The sequence below is a fragment of the Microcaecilia unicolor genome, chromosome 13 (genome assembly GCF_901765095.1).
Source record: "Microcaecilia unicolor chromosome 13, aMicUni1.1, whole genome shotgun sequence".
In the NCBI taxonomy this organism is placed as follows: domain Eukaryota; kingdom Metazoa; phylum Chordata; class Amphibia; order Gymnophiona; family Siphonopidae; genus Microcaecilia; species Microcaecilia unicolor.
In genome coordinates, this window is record NC_044043.1 from 78238297 (window position 1) to 78258646 (window position 20350).

A 20350-nucleotide genomic window follows, 5' to 3' on the forward strand; every position below is an offset into this window, starting at 1 on the left:
TTTTGGAAACGGTTTTATAATGTTGGTTTAATTACATATAATCAATTTACTAATTGTCTCATAAATTAATTACTTATAATTGATTTACCATTTGTTCCCTATGACATCCATTTGATAGTAACAATATATATATGGATTCAGTCGACACTTTCGATCAATGAATTTGATTCATAATAGAAAAATTTTTTAAAATTCTTTTTATTTATATATTATGTTTGTTATATGTGGTGTATTTTTACATTTCTATATTTGTTGTAATGTATTTGATTTAATTTGTTTTTATTTAACAATATATATGATTGATTGTTATCTTTTAGACCCCTGATGAAGGTTTTTTAAAAAAACCGAAACACGGACCGTGTTGGGTCCTCAATAAAGTTTTTTTTGGAGCATCTCAACCCTGATCCTGGCTTGATCTCTTGAAACTGTGTTTCCACTTGCTTCTCTCTTATGACATTAAAGAACACCACTCCTAAACAGAGCAACCCTCTGGAGTTCATAAGATGTAATATAATATATATAGGCAACATATCTAGGTGTGCTTCCTTCAAATCAAATCTGTGGCACCCAAAATAACATGAAATCTCTGTTTTGCTGTATGCAGGTTTCTATGCTGCAGCAGCTTAACTGTGTTGCACTGAAATGCACTGGACTATTTTTTTTTTTTTGGGGTGGGGGGGAGAATTATTTCCTTGCAACCCCTGGTCCACTTCTGTTTCATTAAATTTTCAGAGACATTTTGCCCCTAGACAGATACTGACTTCTGAGTGGCAATTAAAAAAAAATTATATATATATATATATATATATATATATATATATATCACTTTTTGTTTCATCAAGGATGTTTCCAGTGTTTTGCAGTTACTCGGCACGCCACTAGATGGCACTAGAGAATGGGCTGTAATCTCAGAAGAAATTAAGATCAGACAGGAGCAGAAAAAAAATCTTTAGCACATTATTTTAGCTTAACAAACTCGGTACTGACCATTTTTAGTTGCCAGGTAACGATTATCAGGACTGAAAGCTAATGCTCCAACACCTATTTTTGGATTGGCCCGGTCAGGGTCTGGCTTGACAATTCGCAATGAGAATGGTGATGGAGAAATCTCATCTGGAGAGACAGAATTAAAAACATACAAAAAGGGGAAAATGACACTGGCTGAAAACTGGTGTTCCAGAAAAATCTGCACTGTATACAGCACCACTATCCCACCCGTTTCTAGAACTAAATTCTAATCCACAGGTAAATCTGCTTTCTTCTGTTCAGCCCGTTACCTCTTAATGTCTGGGCTGAATCTTTATTTCCCAAAATTTAAAACCTCTCTGAAGACTTACTTATTTCAGTACACATTTGATGAATCTTTGAGTGATACCGAGTCCCTGCTGGTTCAGTACCTACTCTTTTTTTTTTTCTCTAGCAGTATACGCCCTCTTATCCTGCTATTTCTCTTTCCTAATGCAGTTTCATTTCCTGATTTTATCATATTTTAATTATAAACCGCCACGTTCACATATAAAAGCATGTCAATGGGCTAGTAAGTGGATCATCAGTTTGACAGACATCACTGATAATAAAAATTGCTTTGGCTACTAGCTATCAAACAATAAGTGGTCACATGGCCATCACATCCATGGGGAATTTTTGGTACTGTGTTCCATTCCTTGGGTTAATAAGAGCATATGTTTGCACTGTAACAATTCTCCCTCCGTCTAAAATAAAGATTTGGGGAATGATTCAATCCACTTGGCACATGCTTCTCACCGTGAAGGTTTACAAGATCAGCTGATTTATCCATTTCCATAGAAATACATACTAATCTGCAAGATCTGAATCTGTTAGTAGGTAATATTAAACAAATGCATCCTTACATTTGCTGTGAGTGCTGAATAAACTGCTGGTGGCATTTGGTACTGTAGGAGGGCTGGCATCCTCGTCTCTAAAAGCTCTACACGTTTCCATTTCCTTATATACAACCTCAAGGAAAAAAATGCAGGTATGTGAAGTAAAGGTATATCCATAGGACCTGCTAAGCCATATGAGTAATATTCCAAATTCTAAAGCTCTGTACAGGAAACCTTACTGGAAAGGTTCTTCAGGTTAACATAGTAAGTGACGGCAGAAAAAGACCTGTATGGTCTATCCAGTCTGCCCAACAAGATCAACTCATTTGTGCTACTTTATATGTATACCTGACCTTGATTTGTATCTGCCATTTTCAGGGCACAGACCGTAGAAGTCTGCCCAGCAATAGCCCTGCCTCCCAACCACCGGTGCTGCCAGCTTCTGAGGATCCAATTCTTCTGAACAGGATTCCTTTATGTTTATCCCACGCTTTTTTGAATGCCGTTACCGTTTTCATCTCCACCATCTTCCTTGGGAGGGCATTCCAAGTATCCACCACTCTATCCGTGAAAAAATAGTTCCTGACATTTTTCTTGAGTCTGCCCCCCTTAAATTCTAAATAAATTTTCACCAGATGCAGCTTAGCCTTTCAAAGAAGTAAACAGTTTGCATTTGACTGTCTTTTCGGAGGCTTAGAGACCTCCAAACATTTGTTAGCCTAATTAACGCCATCACCATACAAGCATTATTTTTAGCATATTTTATGTAAAACTGACCATGTGTGCACCATTTTTTTTGAACACAGAAGTTAAGGCCGTATTTACTAATTACCTCCTCCTCTCCAACAGAAACAAGGGAGGGATTTTATTCAAACCCAAGTTACTTACCTGTAAGCAGGTGTTCTCTGTGGATAGCAGGATACAAGTCAACACAGCATGGGTGATGTCACCAGTGGAGCCTATGTGGGAAAGCCTCACCAGCTTGAAGTTTTGCATCAATTCATCGCACACGCTTGGAATGCCCTCCCGCGGGAGGTGGTGGACATGAAAACGGTAACGGAATTCAAACATGTGTGGGATAGGCATAAAGGAATCCTGTGCAGAAGGAATGGGTCCACAGAAGCTTAGCTGAAATTGGGTGGCGGGGGGAAGAGGGGTTGGTGGTTGAGAGGCTAGGATAGGGGAGGGCAGACTTATACGGGGTCTGTGCCAGAGCCGGTGATGGGAGGCGGGACTGGTGGTTGGGAGGCGGGAAATACTGCTGGACAGACTTATACTGTCTGTGCCCTGAAAAAGACAGGTACAAATCAAGGTAAGGTATACACATATGAGTTTATCGTGGGCAGACTAGATGGACCGTGCAGGTCTTTTTCTGCTGTCATCCACTATGTTACTATGTTACATGCGTGCTAATTCCTGCCTGCTGCTTACGCAGGACCACCTCAATTTACTTATTCAGCTTGAGTACAATACAAGTCCTTAGGAAGGTGGGCAGTTAAGTGAGGACTTGTATTCTGCTGTACAAAGAGAACATCTGCTACAGGTAAGTAATTTGTTTTTCTCCAAGGAGAAGCAGGATAGCAAATGCTGACAGTATGGGACTTCCTAGTTTCAGGCTGCCTTCAACAAAAAAGAGAAAAATGGTGTAAAAAAAAAAAAAAGTGCTCTAACTGCCAGACACAAACATATTTTTGGTGGAAACTAGCCATTTTTTGTATTTTTCTTTTTTTGGAAGGCAGCCTGGAGCACAAAACAAAATGGGTCTAGTGGGGATAATCACCAAAGTGATTCTGGAGAAGTGACTGGCCAAACCTACTGTTGCATAGGGAACCCTTTCTAAACAATAGTGGGCTGTAAATGTATGAACAGATGTCCATGTCAGTTCTGCAAATCTCCTCCATGAAGGCTGACCTCAAGTAGAATATTGAAGCCAACAAAGTGACCCTGAAAATCAAGACTGCCTGGGCATAAGCAAAGGAAATGCAGTCTGCTAGCCAAACAGACAATGTGCGTTTGTTGACAGCAGCCCCTACCCTATTTGAGTCAAAATAAACAAAATGGGTGGACTTTCAAAGGGCTTTAGTCCACTCCAAATAGAAAGCCAAGAGTCTCTTGAAGTCCAATGTGTGCAGTGTGTTTTCATCTCTGTGGGCATGAGGCCTGGAAAAAAAAACGTTGGTAAGACAGTTCACTGGTTAAGACGGAAATCAACACTTCCTTATGAAGGAACATATGGACAGATGATCGAAAGCCCTGCAATGTTCCAAACAGCGCTCTCAAAATAGCTGGAATGTGGGGCTTTACTGCCCCATGATCAGAGATAATAGTATGCAAATTTATGCATGCTATTCTCTCTGATCATACGGTAAAGTGCAGGAGAATCCTCCCGCACTTGTTTGACAGGTCTGGGGCTAGAGGGAAGGAACACAGCAGAAGCTGAATCATGGATGTGACTAGGAGGGGGAGGGGAACAACACTAAAACTGGATAGGAGTAGGATAATGAGGGGAAGAGAGAAGTAGCTGGATGTGACTGCTATGGGGGGGATGGAGGGAACAGAACATAAGCTGGGGGTGACTAGGAAGGGGAGTAGAACAAGGCAAAAACTGGATAGGACTCGAGGGGTAGGAAAAAGAACAGAGCAGTAGACGGTTGTGATTGGTGGTGGTAGTGGGGAGCATAGCAGAAGCTGGAGGTGACTAGGAGGGGGGAGGGAAACGATGTGACGGGCAAGGAAGGGAAGGGAACAGAGCAGAAGCTGGATGGGACTAAGAGGGAAAAAGGGGAACAAAGCAGAAGAAAAAAAAAAATCAAAGAACTGGGACTTGGTGGTTGAATGAGTGTTAGGGACAGAACAGGAAATTATGGATGGGCGAGACTGAGTAGGAATTTGGAGGGGGACAGTGATACATGTTAGGGAAATTTCGAGGGGGAAGGTATGAATGGGGGTATGTTAAATGGGTTAGGAATATAAGTGTGTGTGAAACGGGGGCAAGAGAAAGGGGATGAAGTATAGGGAAAGGCTGAGACAGTGTAAATGACCTGGAGGACAGGAGTGAGGATGAGACATTGAAAACGTAAGGGAGTACTGTGGAGGGGTATGAGAGAGGAAGGAGGTGAGTCTTTGAAGGGGCTGAATGAGATGAGTATGAGATTAAAACGTTGGTGAAAGCGGCAATAGGAGATAGAAAAAATAGCTTGGAAGGAAGGAGAGACGGATAGAGCTGGGTGTGTGAGAGTGAGTATAGAGGATGGAAACGGAGGTCTAGTGAGTAGGTGAAAGAGGACATGGGATGAAGCGAGACAGAGGGGGCAATGGGAGGCCTGCAGAGTGGATGAGAGGGAGATAGGAAAAGCTGGGAGAGGAGGGGTGAAAAGAAGGCTAAGTGCTACAGGGTGAGAGAAATGGAGAATGAGGGGTAAAATCAGAAAGGGGTGGATATAAAGGCAAAGAAGAGAATGGGGGGGGGGGGGGGAAGAAACAAAGATCAGTGCCAGACAGATGTAGAGGTGGAAGGGAAGAAGACAAGTGGATAAAGAAGAAATGGAAAAGGCCAACGTGGAAAAGGTTTTATTTATTGCATTTGTATTCCACATTTTCCCACCTCTTTGCAGGCTCAATGTGGCTTACAATACATCATGAATGATGGAAATGTATAGGAGAATATACATTTAGTATAACATAAGGATCTTGGGTACTATGATAGTGATGAAACATGATAGTAGAGTAAGAAGCAAATGTTGTAAGACAATTCTGGATATATGTGTAGGGATTCACATTTGTTGATCTTTGTGGTATGCCTTGTTAAAGAGATGAGTCTTCAGTAGTTTGCGGAAGTTAGTTAATTCGTAGATCGTTTTCAAGCTGTGTGGCAGCTCATTCCAGAATTGTTTGCTCAAGTAGGAAAAGGTTGACGCATGCGTTAATTTGCATTTTAGACCTTTACAGTTGGGGAAGTGAAGATTGAGGAATGTGCGGGATGATTTTTTAGCATTCCTGGGTGGAAAAAGACTGATATGTGGAAATTGGAAGAGATACTGAGTGCTGCCCAATTTGTAAAATGAAATGCTCAGGCAACCAGGTAGAAAATAAGAAATTTTTATTTAATACATTTTAAGGATTGAAATGTGTCCGCTTTAGAAAATGTGCAACTTTTCTATTTTTGTATTTAGCAGAGTACAGAAGAAAACAAGTCACCATTTCACTTTTTGTCTGCATGTGGGTTTTTCTGGTTCCCCTATTTTGTATCATAAAATTATACTGCTTTCACACCCTCTTATCACCCAGCCAGTTCTCCATCTTTCTCACCTAACCCATCCCTCCCTCTTCCTGTGAGACTGTCATTGCAATGCTTTTGAGTTCCACTTATATATTCTGATATTTGTCAACATTTGCGCATTTCTAATCTAAAAGAGGATTACGTTTGACAGCTAATCAAGAAATGCATTATGTTAGTCCAATAAAAAAAGTATCATAATATTTTCTTTTCTAGGTCTTGTTTTATTTCTATTACCACTATAATAAATGCCTTTTAAAAGGATTTCATTCAAGAGCTGCCAAAGCTTCATTTTCCTCTTATCACAAAACTTAATTTATTTTGCATTCCAAACAGCATTTGCAAATCCATAGGGAAGTCATCTACAGTCAAAGAACGGGATTATCCCACTTCTGGTTTGTTTTAATGATTCAAAACGGCACTTCCAAGTTCTACCAGTGCTAAACTGAGTGCAACTTGTTTTTATCATCATTGTACTTACTATCTTGGGATCATTGATTGTTGCCGAATGTTCCAGCTCTGTAATTGGTTTCCAGGTCACATGGTTCAGAATCCTTACCTGAAGAGGAAATGAACACTTACAGGGCTATTTTATGCAATAATCCATTTTGTGACAATTTTCACACATTCAAACTATTTTTTACCTTTTCATCGTAGCTGCCGATGGCTAAAAACTGACCGCTGGGACTCCAGGCAACAGACTTAATGCCCAGAGACCACTCGTAAGCGCTGTATGTTGATAGTAACCGTCCATCCAAGGAGTACAACAAAACCTTAAACTGAAACATACAGGATCCGAGTTCAAGGCACACACTCAGGCAGATATACTACTAGTACTACTAACATTTATATAGCGCTACCAGCCGCACGCAGCGCTGAACACTTGACATAGAGAGACAGTTCCTGCTCAAAGAGCTTACAATCTCAGTATATACTACTAGTACTACTTATTTCTATAGCGCTACTAGATGTACGAAGCGCTGATGCTCCCATGCTTATCTGTTCAGCTGTTACAAACTGCTTTACCGTACAACTGGTTTTCCCATTACTAAATAACACAGGCCAGATATATAATTCTAAGCATTTTCTCCACAGACACAAAATAGAAGAACCCACAAACCCTTCCATTGTTGAAAGGATAACCACAATTGTGATGATTATTTCTATGTAGGTTTCAAAAATAGAAGCAAATTGCTGTCTAGGGGGGTCTTCCTCTTTTGGGGTTTGCTGCCCACAAGTACACCCTTCTTACAGAAAGGAAACTCTAAGACAGTTGAAGGGAAGCTTTGATCTTTTTCATTACTGATTGTGCCCCAGGGTCCTAGCCCTACTACCCTTAATGACTAATATGTAGGTGGTCACTCCTGAAATCAGGGGGCTAAGGGGCTCCTATTACCTGTCATTGGACGTCTGCTGTTGTATCAAATAACACATTCACATGATCCACTTAATGTGCTTTTTATTGGACTTGAATTATCCTTTCTTGACCAGATCAGTGCCGAAAGCAAGTCACAAACATATTAAGGGTCATGGACTTGATATACCGCCTTTCTGCTGTACAACCAGTTTGCATATCCTATGCAGGTGTTCTCTCTGTCCCTACTGGGCTCACAGTGTTTTCTGTACCTGGGACAATGGAAGGTTAAGCGACTTGCCCAAGGTCACAAAGAGCTGCAGTGGTGAACCCAGTTCCCCAGGTTCTCAGCTCACTGCACTAACCATTAGGCTACTCCTCAGTCCAATAAAAGTGTCTCAAAATTCGCCCCTTCCTTTCTGAATACGCTACCAGAACCCTTATCCAAACCCTTGTCACCTCTCGCTTGGATTATTGCAATTTGCTTCTCACTGGTCTTCCACTCAGCCATCTCTCTCCTCTCCAGCCTGTCCAAAATTCTGCAGCATGACTTAGTTTCCGCCAAAATTGTTATACCCACACTAGCCCACTCCTCAGTCACTTCACTGGCTCCCTGTCTGCTTCCGCATACAGTTCAAACTTCTCTTACTGACCTTTAAATGCATCCATTCTGCAGTCCCCCCCCCCCCCCACCCCATTACCTCTTCACTCTCATCTCTCCCTACATTCCTCCCCGTGAACTCCGCTCACTGGACAAATCTCTCTTGTCGTCCCCCTTCTCCTCCACTGCTAACTCCAGACTTCGTTCCTTTTCCCTCGCGGCACCTTATGCCAGGAATAGACTTCCTGAGCATGTACGTCTAGCTCCTTCTCTACCTGTTTTCAAATCTATGCTGAAAACCCACCTTTTCACCACTGCTTTTGGCTCCTAGCCACTACTCAATTGCCCTCCCCTTGTTCCTTTCTCACCCAGTACTTCCCTCACCCTTAATTGTCTTGTCTGTCTGTATTTTAGATTGTCTATTGAGCAGGGACTGTCTCTCTCTGTGTCAGGTGTTCAGCGCTGCGTGCGTCTGGTAGCGCTATACAAATGCTAATAATAATCTGTTTGCTTCCATGTTTATATATTTGTTACCACCTGACAAGTTTCATTAAGTATAAATCTGAAACAAATTACAAGTACATATTCTTAAAACCCCATCCTACCCTCCTGCCTACTCTCATCCCTGCCCTATTCACATTCTCTCTTCCTCAAACTCTATAATTTCAGCCTGTTTCTCCTTCCTCCATCCACCTTTACCCTTAACCCATTCTAGTGCCATGCCATGCCTCCTACCATATGTTTTAATTAATTACTCTCTAGAAACCGTTTAACATTTTAAAAAATTCTTTATTAATAAATCAATATAATTTTCCTAAAATAAATCCGTTCCCTTAACCCATAGTTACACCCAATTAATCCATACACGCTCACATTCAACAACACATTTAAAATTACACACAATTCTCCAAAATACTATTACAGTACACCATTAAATAACATATATCTGGCAATATTTTGCATCAATATGTGATCATAGTTTTTAGTCACTTGTCAGTCCAGTGCTCTTATTGATGCAAAATATTGCCAGATATATGTTATTTAATGGTGTACTGTAATAGTATTTTGGAGAATTGTGTGTAATTTTAAATGTGTTGTTGAATGTGAGTGTGTATGGATTAATTGGGTGTAACTATGGGTTAAGGGAACGGATTTATTTTAGGAAAATTATATTGATTTATTAATAAAGAATTTTTTAAAATGTTAAACGGTTTCTAGAGAGTAATTAGTATAATATATGTAACCAATTATATAGTTTGGACCTAGATTGAGTTTGTGGTCTACCATATGTTTTGAGACATTTTTCATGTAAAAGATCTGCATTCAGGTTTTAACACATAAAGAGCAATGAACTATTTACAACTTTTTTTTGTATTAAAATATACTCCGACAAATACAATTTGTTGCAGATTTTCATACCTGTAGAGGGGTGTCCCATACAGCCAAGACACAGCCATTAGGAGACCAATCAATGCCAGCCAAGTCCTGAGTTTCTGTGCCAAAATGCTTTAAAATGGGAGAAAAACTAAATTAGATTTTACATTTAGTGGTACATTATCAGTAAAATATAGTTATTATATAGTTCTTAATTCTAATTGTTAATCCTATATAATAATTTGCACCTCCCAACGTTCTGAAGCTCACTGCCAGGAAGTTGAAGCCCGGTTCGTAATGTCTGAGGCCTTCCGATGACGTCACCGTCCCTGGCAGTCAGCTTCAGAACATTGGAGGTGCAAATTATTATACAGAAAATCAACGGGGGGGGGGGGGGGGGGGGGGATCCCGACTTCAAAAGAAAAGGTAACTGACTCGGGGGGGGGGGGGGGGGGATAGGCTACACAGACAAGAGATAAAGTGAGCAGGGGAGGTCCGAAAAAGTAACTTCCCACCGCGCTCCCACGTTGATTCATCTTCCCCCTTTCCTGCTGCTGCCGCCACCACCGAGGAGCTGTTGTCGCTGTTACTGCTGTTTGTGCGCTAACCCCCACTGCAGAGAGATTTTGTCTTTGTGTGAGTGCTGAGCTGGAGCCTCAGATTGCGTGGCAGAGCTGGTCATGCGGGCTTGGTGAAAGGCAGAGGAGGGGACTGGAGCTCGCCCCTCCCCCGGCACATGGGATCGGAGCGGGGCGGGGGAGCCCGAAGATGTGTCCGCGCTGCCGCTGACTGCCAGTTCCCTGGCCCGGTAAGAGAGCTCAGAGCTTACTGCAAAAAACTTTTGTTGCACTTGGCACAGGACTTCGTTTCTCAGCTCCTCCAAGTGCAAGTGCTTATGGGGTACACAGGAGCTCTCCTAGAACGGGGGCGGGGAAGATCTCAACATCAGATCCTTCTCTCAACCGGAAAAAGACCCCAAACTTTTCTCGGCTCCGCAATAGTTTGAGGGAGGGGGTCCCAAGACAAGAGGGGGGGGTCCTGAGGAGGGAGGGGGTCCCGAGACGAGAGAGGGACGAGGGAGGGGGGTCCTGAGATGAGAAAGATGTGGGGAGGGGGGTCCTGGGGAGGCTGGAGGAACTGGGAGGAGAGGGGGGCGCGGACATCGGAGGACAGGGGGGGCCGGATACAGGGAGGGTCCTGGGGAGGCGCTGGCCGGCGGAAATGGGAGGAGGGGGGACGCGGACATCGGAGGAGAGGGGGGCTCTGAGACGAGAGGGAGGAGGGGGGTGAGGGGGCCCTGGAACCTTGCTATTGCCTGTTTCCTTTCTGTTGGAAACGGGCCTCTTTTACTAGTCATTATATAGTTCTTAACTCTAATAAACAGCACAGCATCTTTGTTTTCTCTCTTTATCCTTGGGTATATATTTTTTCTTAATTTACCATTTGTAATTTTACATTTAAGAATGCAGAAGGCAGGAGGACCACTAACTGGCACGTACAGCATTGAGGTTCAGGACTACGGCTGCTTTCCGGTGGCTCAAGAGAGACACATACTTGACCTTCACAAATGCAGATATGGCTACTGGGGAGGATAAAATGGCATGCTGTTTGTAGACATCTTGATGTCATCCTGGAAAGTACCAAGGTCGATTCTATAACTGTTAATCCTACATGCATTTCTGGGTGTGTGGGTGTATATTCAACAGATATGTACTACATATCTCAGAGGAGAGAGATTTCTTACCCTTAATAGCTGCCAGTTACTGCAGACAAAGATACTAATGTAGTCCTGACAGTCACGTCTCTCTGCCAAGGCCATGTGACGACCATCTTTAGTGAAGGCTACACCTGCTGGCAAAAGTGGAGTTAACACAAACTCTCAGTATAACAGGCAAGGAGCCAGATTAGAAACTAAGACTTGTACTCTCCACTCCCCCCCCCCCCCCCCCACCACCACCCAAAGGGGAGCAGGGCTGACAGTGGGGATCTGACTTTAAAAAAATGAATATACAAAAGAAAAAAAAAACTGTTCTTATGATATCAAGATTTATATTTGCATGTAAAGCCAACAAAAGTAAGAGAGAAATTCATGTTGCACCCAGTATTTAAAAGATAGAAAAAGCGTACTGAAAACCTTCACGCCGTGCAAGCACTTGAAAACATGCCATCCCACGATTCTGGAGCATACATTGTAAAAGAAGTTGGATCTTTGCTTTGAGAGAAAAAAGGTCTCAAATCCAAAGTAATTCAAATATTTATTTTTATTTATTGGGATTTATTAACCGTCTTTATGAAGAGATTCACCCAAGGCGGTGTACAGTAGGTACAGTTTAACATAAAACTTATAATTTTAACAGCATAACAATAGAGTGGAGGAGTGGCCTAGTGGTTAGGGTGGTGGACTTTGGTCCTGGGGAACTGAGGAACTGAGTTCGATTCCCGGCACAGGCAGCTCCTTGTGACTCTGGGCAAGTCACTTAACCCTCCACTGCCCCATGGAAGCCGCATTGAGCCTGCCATGAGTGGGAAAGTGCAGGGTACAAATGTAACAAAATAGATACTATTGGAGATTCTACATGGAATGTTGCTATGTGCAGGACGTCCTGCACGGCCACATTGGTGATCTTCAAGGGCCGACTTCTACATGGAATGTTGCTAGTAGCAACATTCCATGTAGAATCTCAAATAGTAGCAACAGTGGAGGAGTGGCCTAGTGGTTAGGGTGGTGGACTTTGGTCCTGGGGAACTGAGGAACTGAGTTCGATTCCCGGCACAGGCAGCTCCTTGTGACTCTGGGCAAGTCACTTAACCCTCCATTGCCCCAGGTACAAATAAGTACCTGTATATACTATGTAAACCCCACAGAAAGGCAGCATATCAAGTCCCAGTTCCCTTTCCCTATTTCAGATTCTACATGGAATGTTGCTACTATTGGAGATTCTACATAGAATGTTGCTATTCCACTAGCAACATTCCATGTAGAAGGCTGCGCAGGCTTCTGTTTCTGTGAGTCTGATGTCCTGCACGTACGTGCAGGACGTCAGACTCACAGAAGCAGAAGCCTGCGCGGCCACATTGGTGATCTGCAAGGGCCGACTTCTACATGGAATGTTGCTAGTGGAATAGAAACATTCCATGTAGAATCTCAAATAGTAGCAACAGTGGAGGAGTGGCCTAGTGGTTAGGGTGGTGGACTTTGGTTCGATTCCCGGCACAGGCAGCTCCTTGTGACTCTGGGCAAGTCACTTAACCCTCCATTGCCTGCCGCATTGAGCCTGCCATGAGTGGGAAAACGCGGGGTACAAATGTAACAAAAAAAAAATAATAATAAAATAACTAAGAATAAACATAATACAATAAATGAGGTAAACAGTATCAAAAAGATACTCATTTAAAATGAAAACCATGGCCTCAGAAGCCCAGGATGCTGCAGAACAGCTCCTTCCCCATTCCTTGTTTGGCATTGCATTGCCTCACATATGCTCTAGTGCTACCCATACATCTTTTGTGGTCGTGCAGTTTGGTATATATGAATTAACTTACTGAATAAATAGTTCAGCTTAGAATGCTAACTCCTGCTGCTAAATGAAGAACAGAATAATCTTATAATAGGTTTCAGTTACTGACCCTGTTGACAGGCCTTGGGATATTTGATGTAAGACACAGATTTTGTGCACAAGGACCAGACAGTTATGCGCAGCTGGAGAAGAAAGAGAAAAGAAAAAAAAAAAATTACCACATCAGATACCCTTTCTCTTGTGGCGAATCAGTAGGCTGGCCCTACTGGTTTGGTTTCTTTTTTGCCTATGAAACAAACTTTTAGGAATGAGAGGCCCCGATATTCAAGCCGCCAGAGTTAGCTCGGCTAACTCCCGCAGCTGGTGCTGAGCCGTTTCCGGTGACCAGCAATGAACATCCAGGTTATTTTTCGTCGGTTCAAACTTAACAGGCCAGGCCGATATACAGCACTGGCCAGTTAAGTTTGAACCAGCCAAAGAAAGGCCTGGTATACATGTGGCCAAATATGGCAGCCAAACTTGTGCTGAAAATCGATGGATAGCCGGTTATATCACACGATATCGGCTAGCCATTAGCCACCAAGAGCAAATGTTCAGCAGGTCATGGCCGGCTATCTCCTGCTGAAATTGAAGGATAGCTAGTTATGGGACATTTAACCGGCCAGGTGCCAATCCTGGCTAGTTAAATACTTTTGAATATTGGGGGGGGGGGGAAACAAAATGACCATTTCATTTATTTATACTCTGTCAAGTACAAACAAACATACAAAAAAGTTCATTCAAACTCTATTCCTAGTGCAGTGCCGTAAACATTAGGGCATTTTGGGGTTTTTCAAAGTGTGTTTCACTAGAGAAAGTGTGCCCATTAAGGACTTGTCCATCTGCCCGTACACAAGCATGGGTGTGCTGGAAACTGAGAAATACAGGATGGGAGAGAGCTGCACAGAACACTTTTAGGATGAAGTCACAAGTTAGTGGTTCCCAGTCTCCATCTGCTGGGAAGAGAGCATATACCCATGCAACTGAACTGGTCTGGAGAAACAAGGAAGCATGGGTTAGTGAATGGAGGAAGGGGAAACATGCTAATCTGTCACACTATAAATGTGGAGTTTCCATTTATTTTTCTGTTCCCCCCCCCCCCCCTACTTCTTCACTAGGAAGGTCACTATGCTTTCTCTTGGGTTGTTTTCACCAACTCTACCCCACTGGAGCCTCATACTGTATGGATATGGTGGTTGTGATCTTTAGGAATTTCTCAGAGATTTAGTCTTAAAATCCTTATTTAGAGAACGTTCAGCTGCATCTCTTAGGACACAGGAGGTTAGGATAAAGTTTCATCAACTACAGCCTACAGCTCTTGCTTTAACTTATGTCCTGAAATATCCTAGGACAGCATTCTTCAATGCAAGGCCCGAGGGCCAATGGAGGCTGCTGAAGACCCCTGGGATGGCCCTCATCATTCTTGCTTTTTTTCTGCTACTCTATGCCTCGCTACCAAAGCTCATAAATGAAAGGGGAAAGTGGATGGCAGGAAAAGCAACTCTCCTCTCTCCCCTGCATCCATGTCCAGCAACTCTCCTCTCTCTTCTGCCTTCCCCTCCATCCATATCCAGCAACTCTCCTCTCTCCCCTGCCCTCCCCTCCATCCATGCCCAGCAACTCTCCTCTCTCCCTGGTTCGGTTGTTGTACTGTGTTTGTATCACACTACTATCAGACGGACAGAGCGGAGTAAGAACGAGGCTGAGCGCACCGCAGCATACCGTGTAGGATGGAACATGACATCAGAAGCACGGACGCCACGCAGCGGCCTCAGCGCAGAAGAGGACATCACGGTCACGCACAGGGGTCACCACTAGAGCTGCGACCTGCATTTCAATTCAGTGCCGTCTGCGACTGCGTGCCGTGCATGCCTCTGCCTCAAGCCCGAAAGGTAGGTGGGCTGTAGATCAGCTGAGGCAGCGGGCGCCGCGGTACTCTACAGATACGTAATGACAAGTAGAGAAGGCTGTGCGCTTTTCAACCGTGCTTGGGTGGGCGGGCCTGAGCCGACATTGGATGGGCCTGGGCCCACCCGTAGCTACGCCCGATTGTTAGTTGCTGTAATGGGTATGTTCTCTTTTTCCCTTTTACTTGGATGATTTACTGGAGTTACAGTCACTCTTCCTTCTGTTCTGGAGCTGTAAAATATCATGATCTCCAGAGGAAGGAGCAGCAAGCAGATTTTGTGAAACTGTATTCTATGACCTGACTGAATTTTATACTATCATTCTTTGATCTTACCTTATGAATTACACAGCAAATTCCGTAGCTGTAGTCATGAGGGTTTCTGACGCAGTGAAAATGCTGAGCAACAAGGGACACAAACCAGTTCTGTTTTCAAGGCATCTCTAATGATTAGGGATGAAATATGTTTGCATGCTAACTTCCTCTGCTCTATGCAAATAAGACCTCTGGCATAGAATGCACGGTTTCTGAGTTTGAATATTTTAACTGAGAAAAGCAGGCCCCAAGATTTGCAGTACAACTTTTGTATCGTATTCATCACATTCTTCTCCCCATGACCTTTAGAATGGGTGTTCCACCTAGCTAATTTTACCGATCACTCAGCTAACTTTAACAGAAAGTTTTATAATACTGTGAGGTACTCCCCTGCCCCCCACCCATTAATCCTGACTGGCAAACATTTCTGGGGGAAACACTGACAGTCATCTGAAACCAGCTTCAAACCAGTTGCAAATCCATTCCTTAAAGTCAAACCAGAACTCTAGGTTTTCTGGAGAGACAAGTTAATGAGGCATGAACGGCTTTCTGTTGCCATTTTCCTCTATGGACACTCAATCATAGAAATACAGATGTGTTCAGAATTCATAATGGTTAAGAGAATCTATCCATTTAGATACCAGTATATACATCAGGGCCCATACAATGCCTTCAAAGTATACTGTGCAAGTGCAGGTTTTATTTGGCATTCACAGTTCCAGTGAGTTCTAGTGTTAAAGTGCTCCATTTGGCTTCCGCCCACCTGATCATGTCTAGCATCACATACATTCCACACACTCACTCAGAGGTTTAACAGTTGCACGCTTTAAATGCCACGTTTTGCTGTACATCTTTCTGCTACAATATTTGGATTGGGTTACTGCCCAGGTCTCCTTACTGGCTCCACTGCAGACTCAGAAAATCCCAGCATGGCTCATGTCAGCGCCATTTCTGAGACTGAATGCAAGTGAGGCCATTTCTCCCTGCCCGGATAGAATTCATGCCACCAGTGCAAGCTGGAAACCAAGGGCCCTGTTTACTAGGCTGCACTAGAGGCACGTTAGCATAATTTTTAATGGGCGCTAACCGTGTAGATGTCTATAATATTCCTATGGGCGTCTGTATGGTTAGCACGTGCTAAAAACACTAGTGCACCTTAGTAAACAGGGACCCAAATGTATTAAAAATGACTGAATTTTGAAAATTCTTCATGTAAAACCCTGTTTTATTCCCCTTTGTAAACCACTTTAAATGGTTTGGCTAGGAAGGCAGAATATAAAATTCTATAAATAAAATGCCCCTTATATTACCCCAAATGTAGAATCAAAATTTATGCATGCATAAAATACATGCATTTATACCTGCTCTTGAGCAGATGTAAATACCCACGACTTCAGTTTAGCCACAGTTTTTGCCAGTTTGCTAGGGTAGTTTCATAAAAATATGTAAGAGCCTGGACATTTATGTCTGCTTGGATGCAAGTGTAAATATTCACGCCTACTTGATAAAGGCAAATATGCATATACAAAGAACTTCAAAATTGAGGAAGTGATGAGTATCAATCACTATTAGATACTTGCTCCCAAATATTTAAATTTACTCCTTAAATATATAACATATTATTGTTGGTTCTGTCAGAATAGCAGCATTCACAGCCCTTAGATAACTTTCATAGCTATAGGCCGAATTTATAATCTTCATTGATCCAAAGAGTTTCAAATTTCAGACCAGTAATATCATTAGTACTTATCTTTTCTTCTTCCTCTATTTTCAGATGTCATGACCAGCTTTTATACTAAACATTTTATAAAGCCACATAGCTGCCTAACCCCCCTGTTTAATAAACCACGCAGCAAGGCTAACACATTAGTGCACAGCAGCTGCTAGTGTGGCACAGTAAACAAGGGGTGTTTTTATAAAATATAAGTGGCAGAAATAGTGCTTACGCTGCAGGCATGGACATTTACACCTGCTCCTCTATCCCTGGGATTCTATATATCGTTTTGAGATTTCTGCGTGGAAATCAAAGCATAATCCATAAAACAATGCACATAACTTCATCAGTTAACAAGCTAATCAGTGCTGATAATTGGATGTTAAGCAATTATCAGCACTAATTGACAAAATTGGAATTTAAATGCACTACTGTCTAAACGTATTCTGTAACCTGGTACACCTCAATTCTAAGTCACATACTTGAAAAGCGGGCATGGAATGGGCGGGTCATGGGCATTTCTAAAATGTAGGAGCGTTGTTATAGAATACACCTTCTCCGCACATAATTTATGGGTCGGGATTTATACCAGGTTTTAGTTGGTGTAATTGACTGCGACTAAATTTAGTTGCGTTGATTGGTACTCAACATATTCTTCATACCGTGTGGAAATTTAAGCTTATTCTATAAATTTAGGTGTACTTTAGTGAATGCGTCTAGGTGTATTTTTTTTCCATGCCGAATTTTCAGGCGCTATATATATATATATTTATAATCTAGCCCTATATGTCTACTGGCAAAGTATACCCATCATGTCAACAAGCATACGTTTACGCTGGTTTCAATTTTATAAACAGGACACATATGCATGACAGGAAGACTGGCAGCGTTACTCCTTGTGGCTTCCTTACTGAACTTGGCTTTCTGGAGGCCAGAATTTCAAACCTGTTGCGTTTTTCACCTGGGAAGCATATGTTCCTTTATCTAACATTTTCTCTCCCTACTAAATGAACACTACACTAAACTGATCAAAATGATCCAAATCAAATCCTAACAAATGCCACCATCTACTGTTTTGTGGAGGAAAAGCATATATCAAAACCAAAGTATTTCTTTAAAAGTACAAACCCACATTTAGATGGCAATGTGATAAATACAGTCTCTTTTGCCGGACTATGAGACATGGGCCAAAGATTTGATGGCCAACGGCAGGTGTGAGACTCACAGTTTTCATCACACAAAACACACTTTTAAAAAACCTTGCATCTCAAGTGACTTGTCAAGTTGTGTCCCAGACTTGACTGGGTCACACAGCCTCTTTACATAGCTGTGTCTGTCAGCATTTGGCTATCAAGTTATCTAGTCCGCATTCCTAAAGAAACTACTTTGCAAGTCACATAGCCATTTATAATTACAATGGATTGTATTTAATATCTAGAGGCAAAACTCCTGTTTACTGCAATAGATTTTTCACAATTCTCTCTGGCAATTATAGAGCACATTTTCATAAATTTGTATACAATGCTTTTAACTTAAAGTCAAAGTAGCTTTCTGGCACAGTTACTCTTCTCGGACCTCTTTTGGGGAAAATGGAGAAGGGATCTCGTGATAGAGGTACAGTGGAAGAAAGAAAGAAAGGGAAGTGAATCAGGGCCAGATTTATTCACATGCCACACCCCCTTCAATCCCCTTACTTGCTCTCCTTTTCCTCCATATCCCTCACTCACCCTCTCACACCAGCCTCTGGTTGCAGCAGGAGACAGCCATCAACACCATTGTACCATAGGTGCTGAATTTCAAAATGATTGGGAGTGCAAACACAATGCAAATTACCCCTCCGTGGACACAGTGAAAGAGGTTGCTCAATATTGGGGTGCTCAGCATCCACTGGCAACCACAGAGCTGACTGTTATGTGCTGCATCTCATGTCTTCTCTACTTGGGATCTGTTTAGCATTGAGGATCTGGAAGCAGAGTGGGAGAACACGGCATGAAGTGCTGTGCTGCACAAGGAGTGAGGAGCAGGACACGAACAGCCACCAGTGCCTTCAGCCTCTTGCAGCAAAGCTGCAGGTGATCACAGCATTTTATATGAAGGATCAGATTTTGCAGCCCTTCCCCACAGACACAATATCATGGAAGACTAGGGATCCTTTATACATACAACCAATTCACCAATGTCCAATACACAGAGTGAACTAGAGAATCTCGGGATGCCTGAAGGGAAAACAAGGACACTAGAAATCTCTAATTTCTGTGATGAGTGAAGACTGTTAAGGAAAAAGACCATGAAGACACTTTATCCCTGCTCGTACTTGTACTAATAGTTCTGTCTAGGGTGGTATTTTGTTCCTGTTGACAAGTAGGATTGAATAAAGCACACAAGTGGGCATCACTGGACAGCACACTCTCCTAGAAATCTGAACTAGTGTAAATTTATGAGTATGTGTAGCCTGAAAAGACAAGAAATAAAGATCAATTTCTTGACAAGCTTTTTCACTGTGTATTCTGATATTTTTTCTGAAGTATTTCCATTTGTTTTTCTATAAAAAAAATTTTTTGGCCACATTCCAAACAGCCAAGGAACCAAGGGGCAGACAAAGCCAGATTCCCAGCCCTGCCCAGTCATGACAGCAAAGCGAAGACCCCTCAAGCTCAATCAGGGTCCGATTCTGGCCAACCAGACTTCACCCACAGGCCGCAGACTGCACCCTGAAAATCAGATCTCTTGAACAATCCTGCTGGGCCCCATTCCAAACTGCACCACCTGCTGGAGGCAGAGAACCAAGACAGTTCCAGGCTGCACCAGAGGAGAGGAGTGGCCTAGTGGTTAGGGTGGTGGACTTTGGTCCTGAGGAACTGAGTTCGATTCCCACTTCAGGCACAGGCAGCTCCTTGTGACTCTGGGCAAGTCACTTAACCCTCCATTGCCCCATGTAAGCCGCATTGAGCCTGCCATGAGTGGGAAAGTGCGGGGTACAAATGTAACAAAACAAAACAAAAAAAAAAAACCAAAAAAAAAAAAAAAAAATATATATATATATATCAGTTATGTCACTGGAAAGTTCAGCTTCTTTGCCTCCATCTGCTAGTAGTGTGGAATAACCAGTATAATCTTGTCTAGCAGGATAAAAAGGAATATGTAATTTCAGGATGAATTTTGCCACGCCTACGTAAAAGGTCAAATTCACTAGAGACCCATTTTAAAAACAAAAAAACCCTTTAAAAACAAACCAAAAAATAAACCCTTAGGGGCCCTTTTACTAAGCTGCATTAGATACTAATGTATGCTTAATGCAGCAAAAAAATAGGATATTGTGGGATGCACTCAGGTGTCCTGCAGCAACTCTGCAATATGCGTGTACTAACCACACACAAAAAAATTTTTTTTTTTTTTTTTAGGGAGCGTG

At 42.5% G+C, this 20350-nt stretch overlaps 1 protein-coding gene across 2 annotated transcripts in view; it reads right to left on the bottom strand.

Annotated features, from left to right (window-relative positions):
* WRAP73 (WD repeat containing, antisense to TP73) overlaps positions 1-20350 on the bottom strand; it is a 56808-nt gene that overhangs the window by 14493 nt on the left and 21965 nt on the right. The window contains exons 4-10 of one of the 2 annotated variants that reach the window (XM_030185987.1): positions 13077-13149; positions 11194-11300; positions 9495-9581; positions 6765-6899; positions 6602-6679; positions 1872-1977; positions 988-1113 (exon numbers count right to left, since the gene is read on the bottom strand). In XM_030185987.1, coding sequence (XP_030041847.1) covers positions 988-1113; positions 1872-1977; positions 6602-6679; positions 6765-6899; positions 9495-9581; positions 11194-11300; positions 13077-13149 — 712 coding nt within the window. The remainder of the gene's footprint in view (positions 1-987; positions 1114-1871; positions 1978-6601; positions 6680-6764; positions 6900-9494; positions 9582-11193; positions 11301-13076; positions 13150-20350) is intronic. The other variant, XM_030185988.1, reaches the window with a different exon arrangement.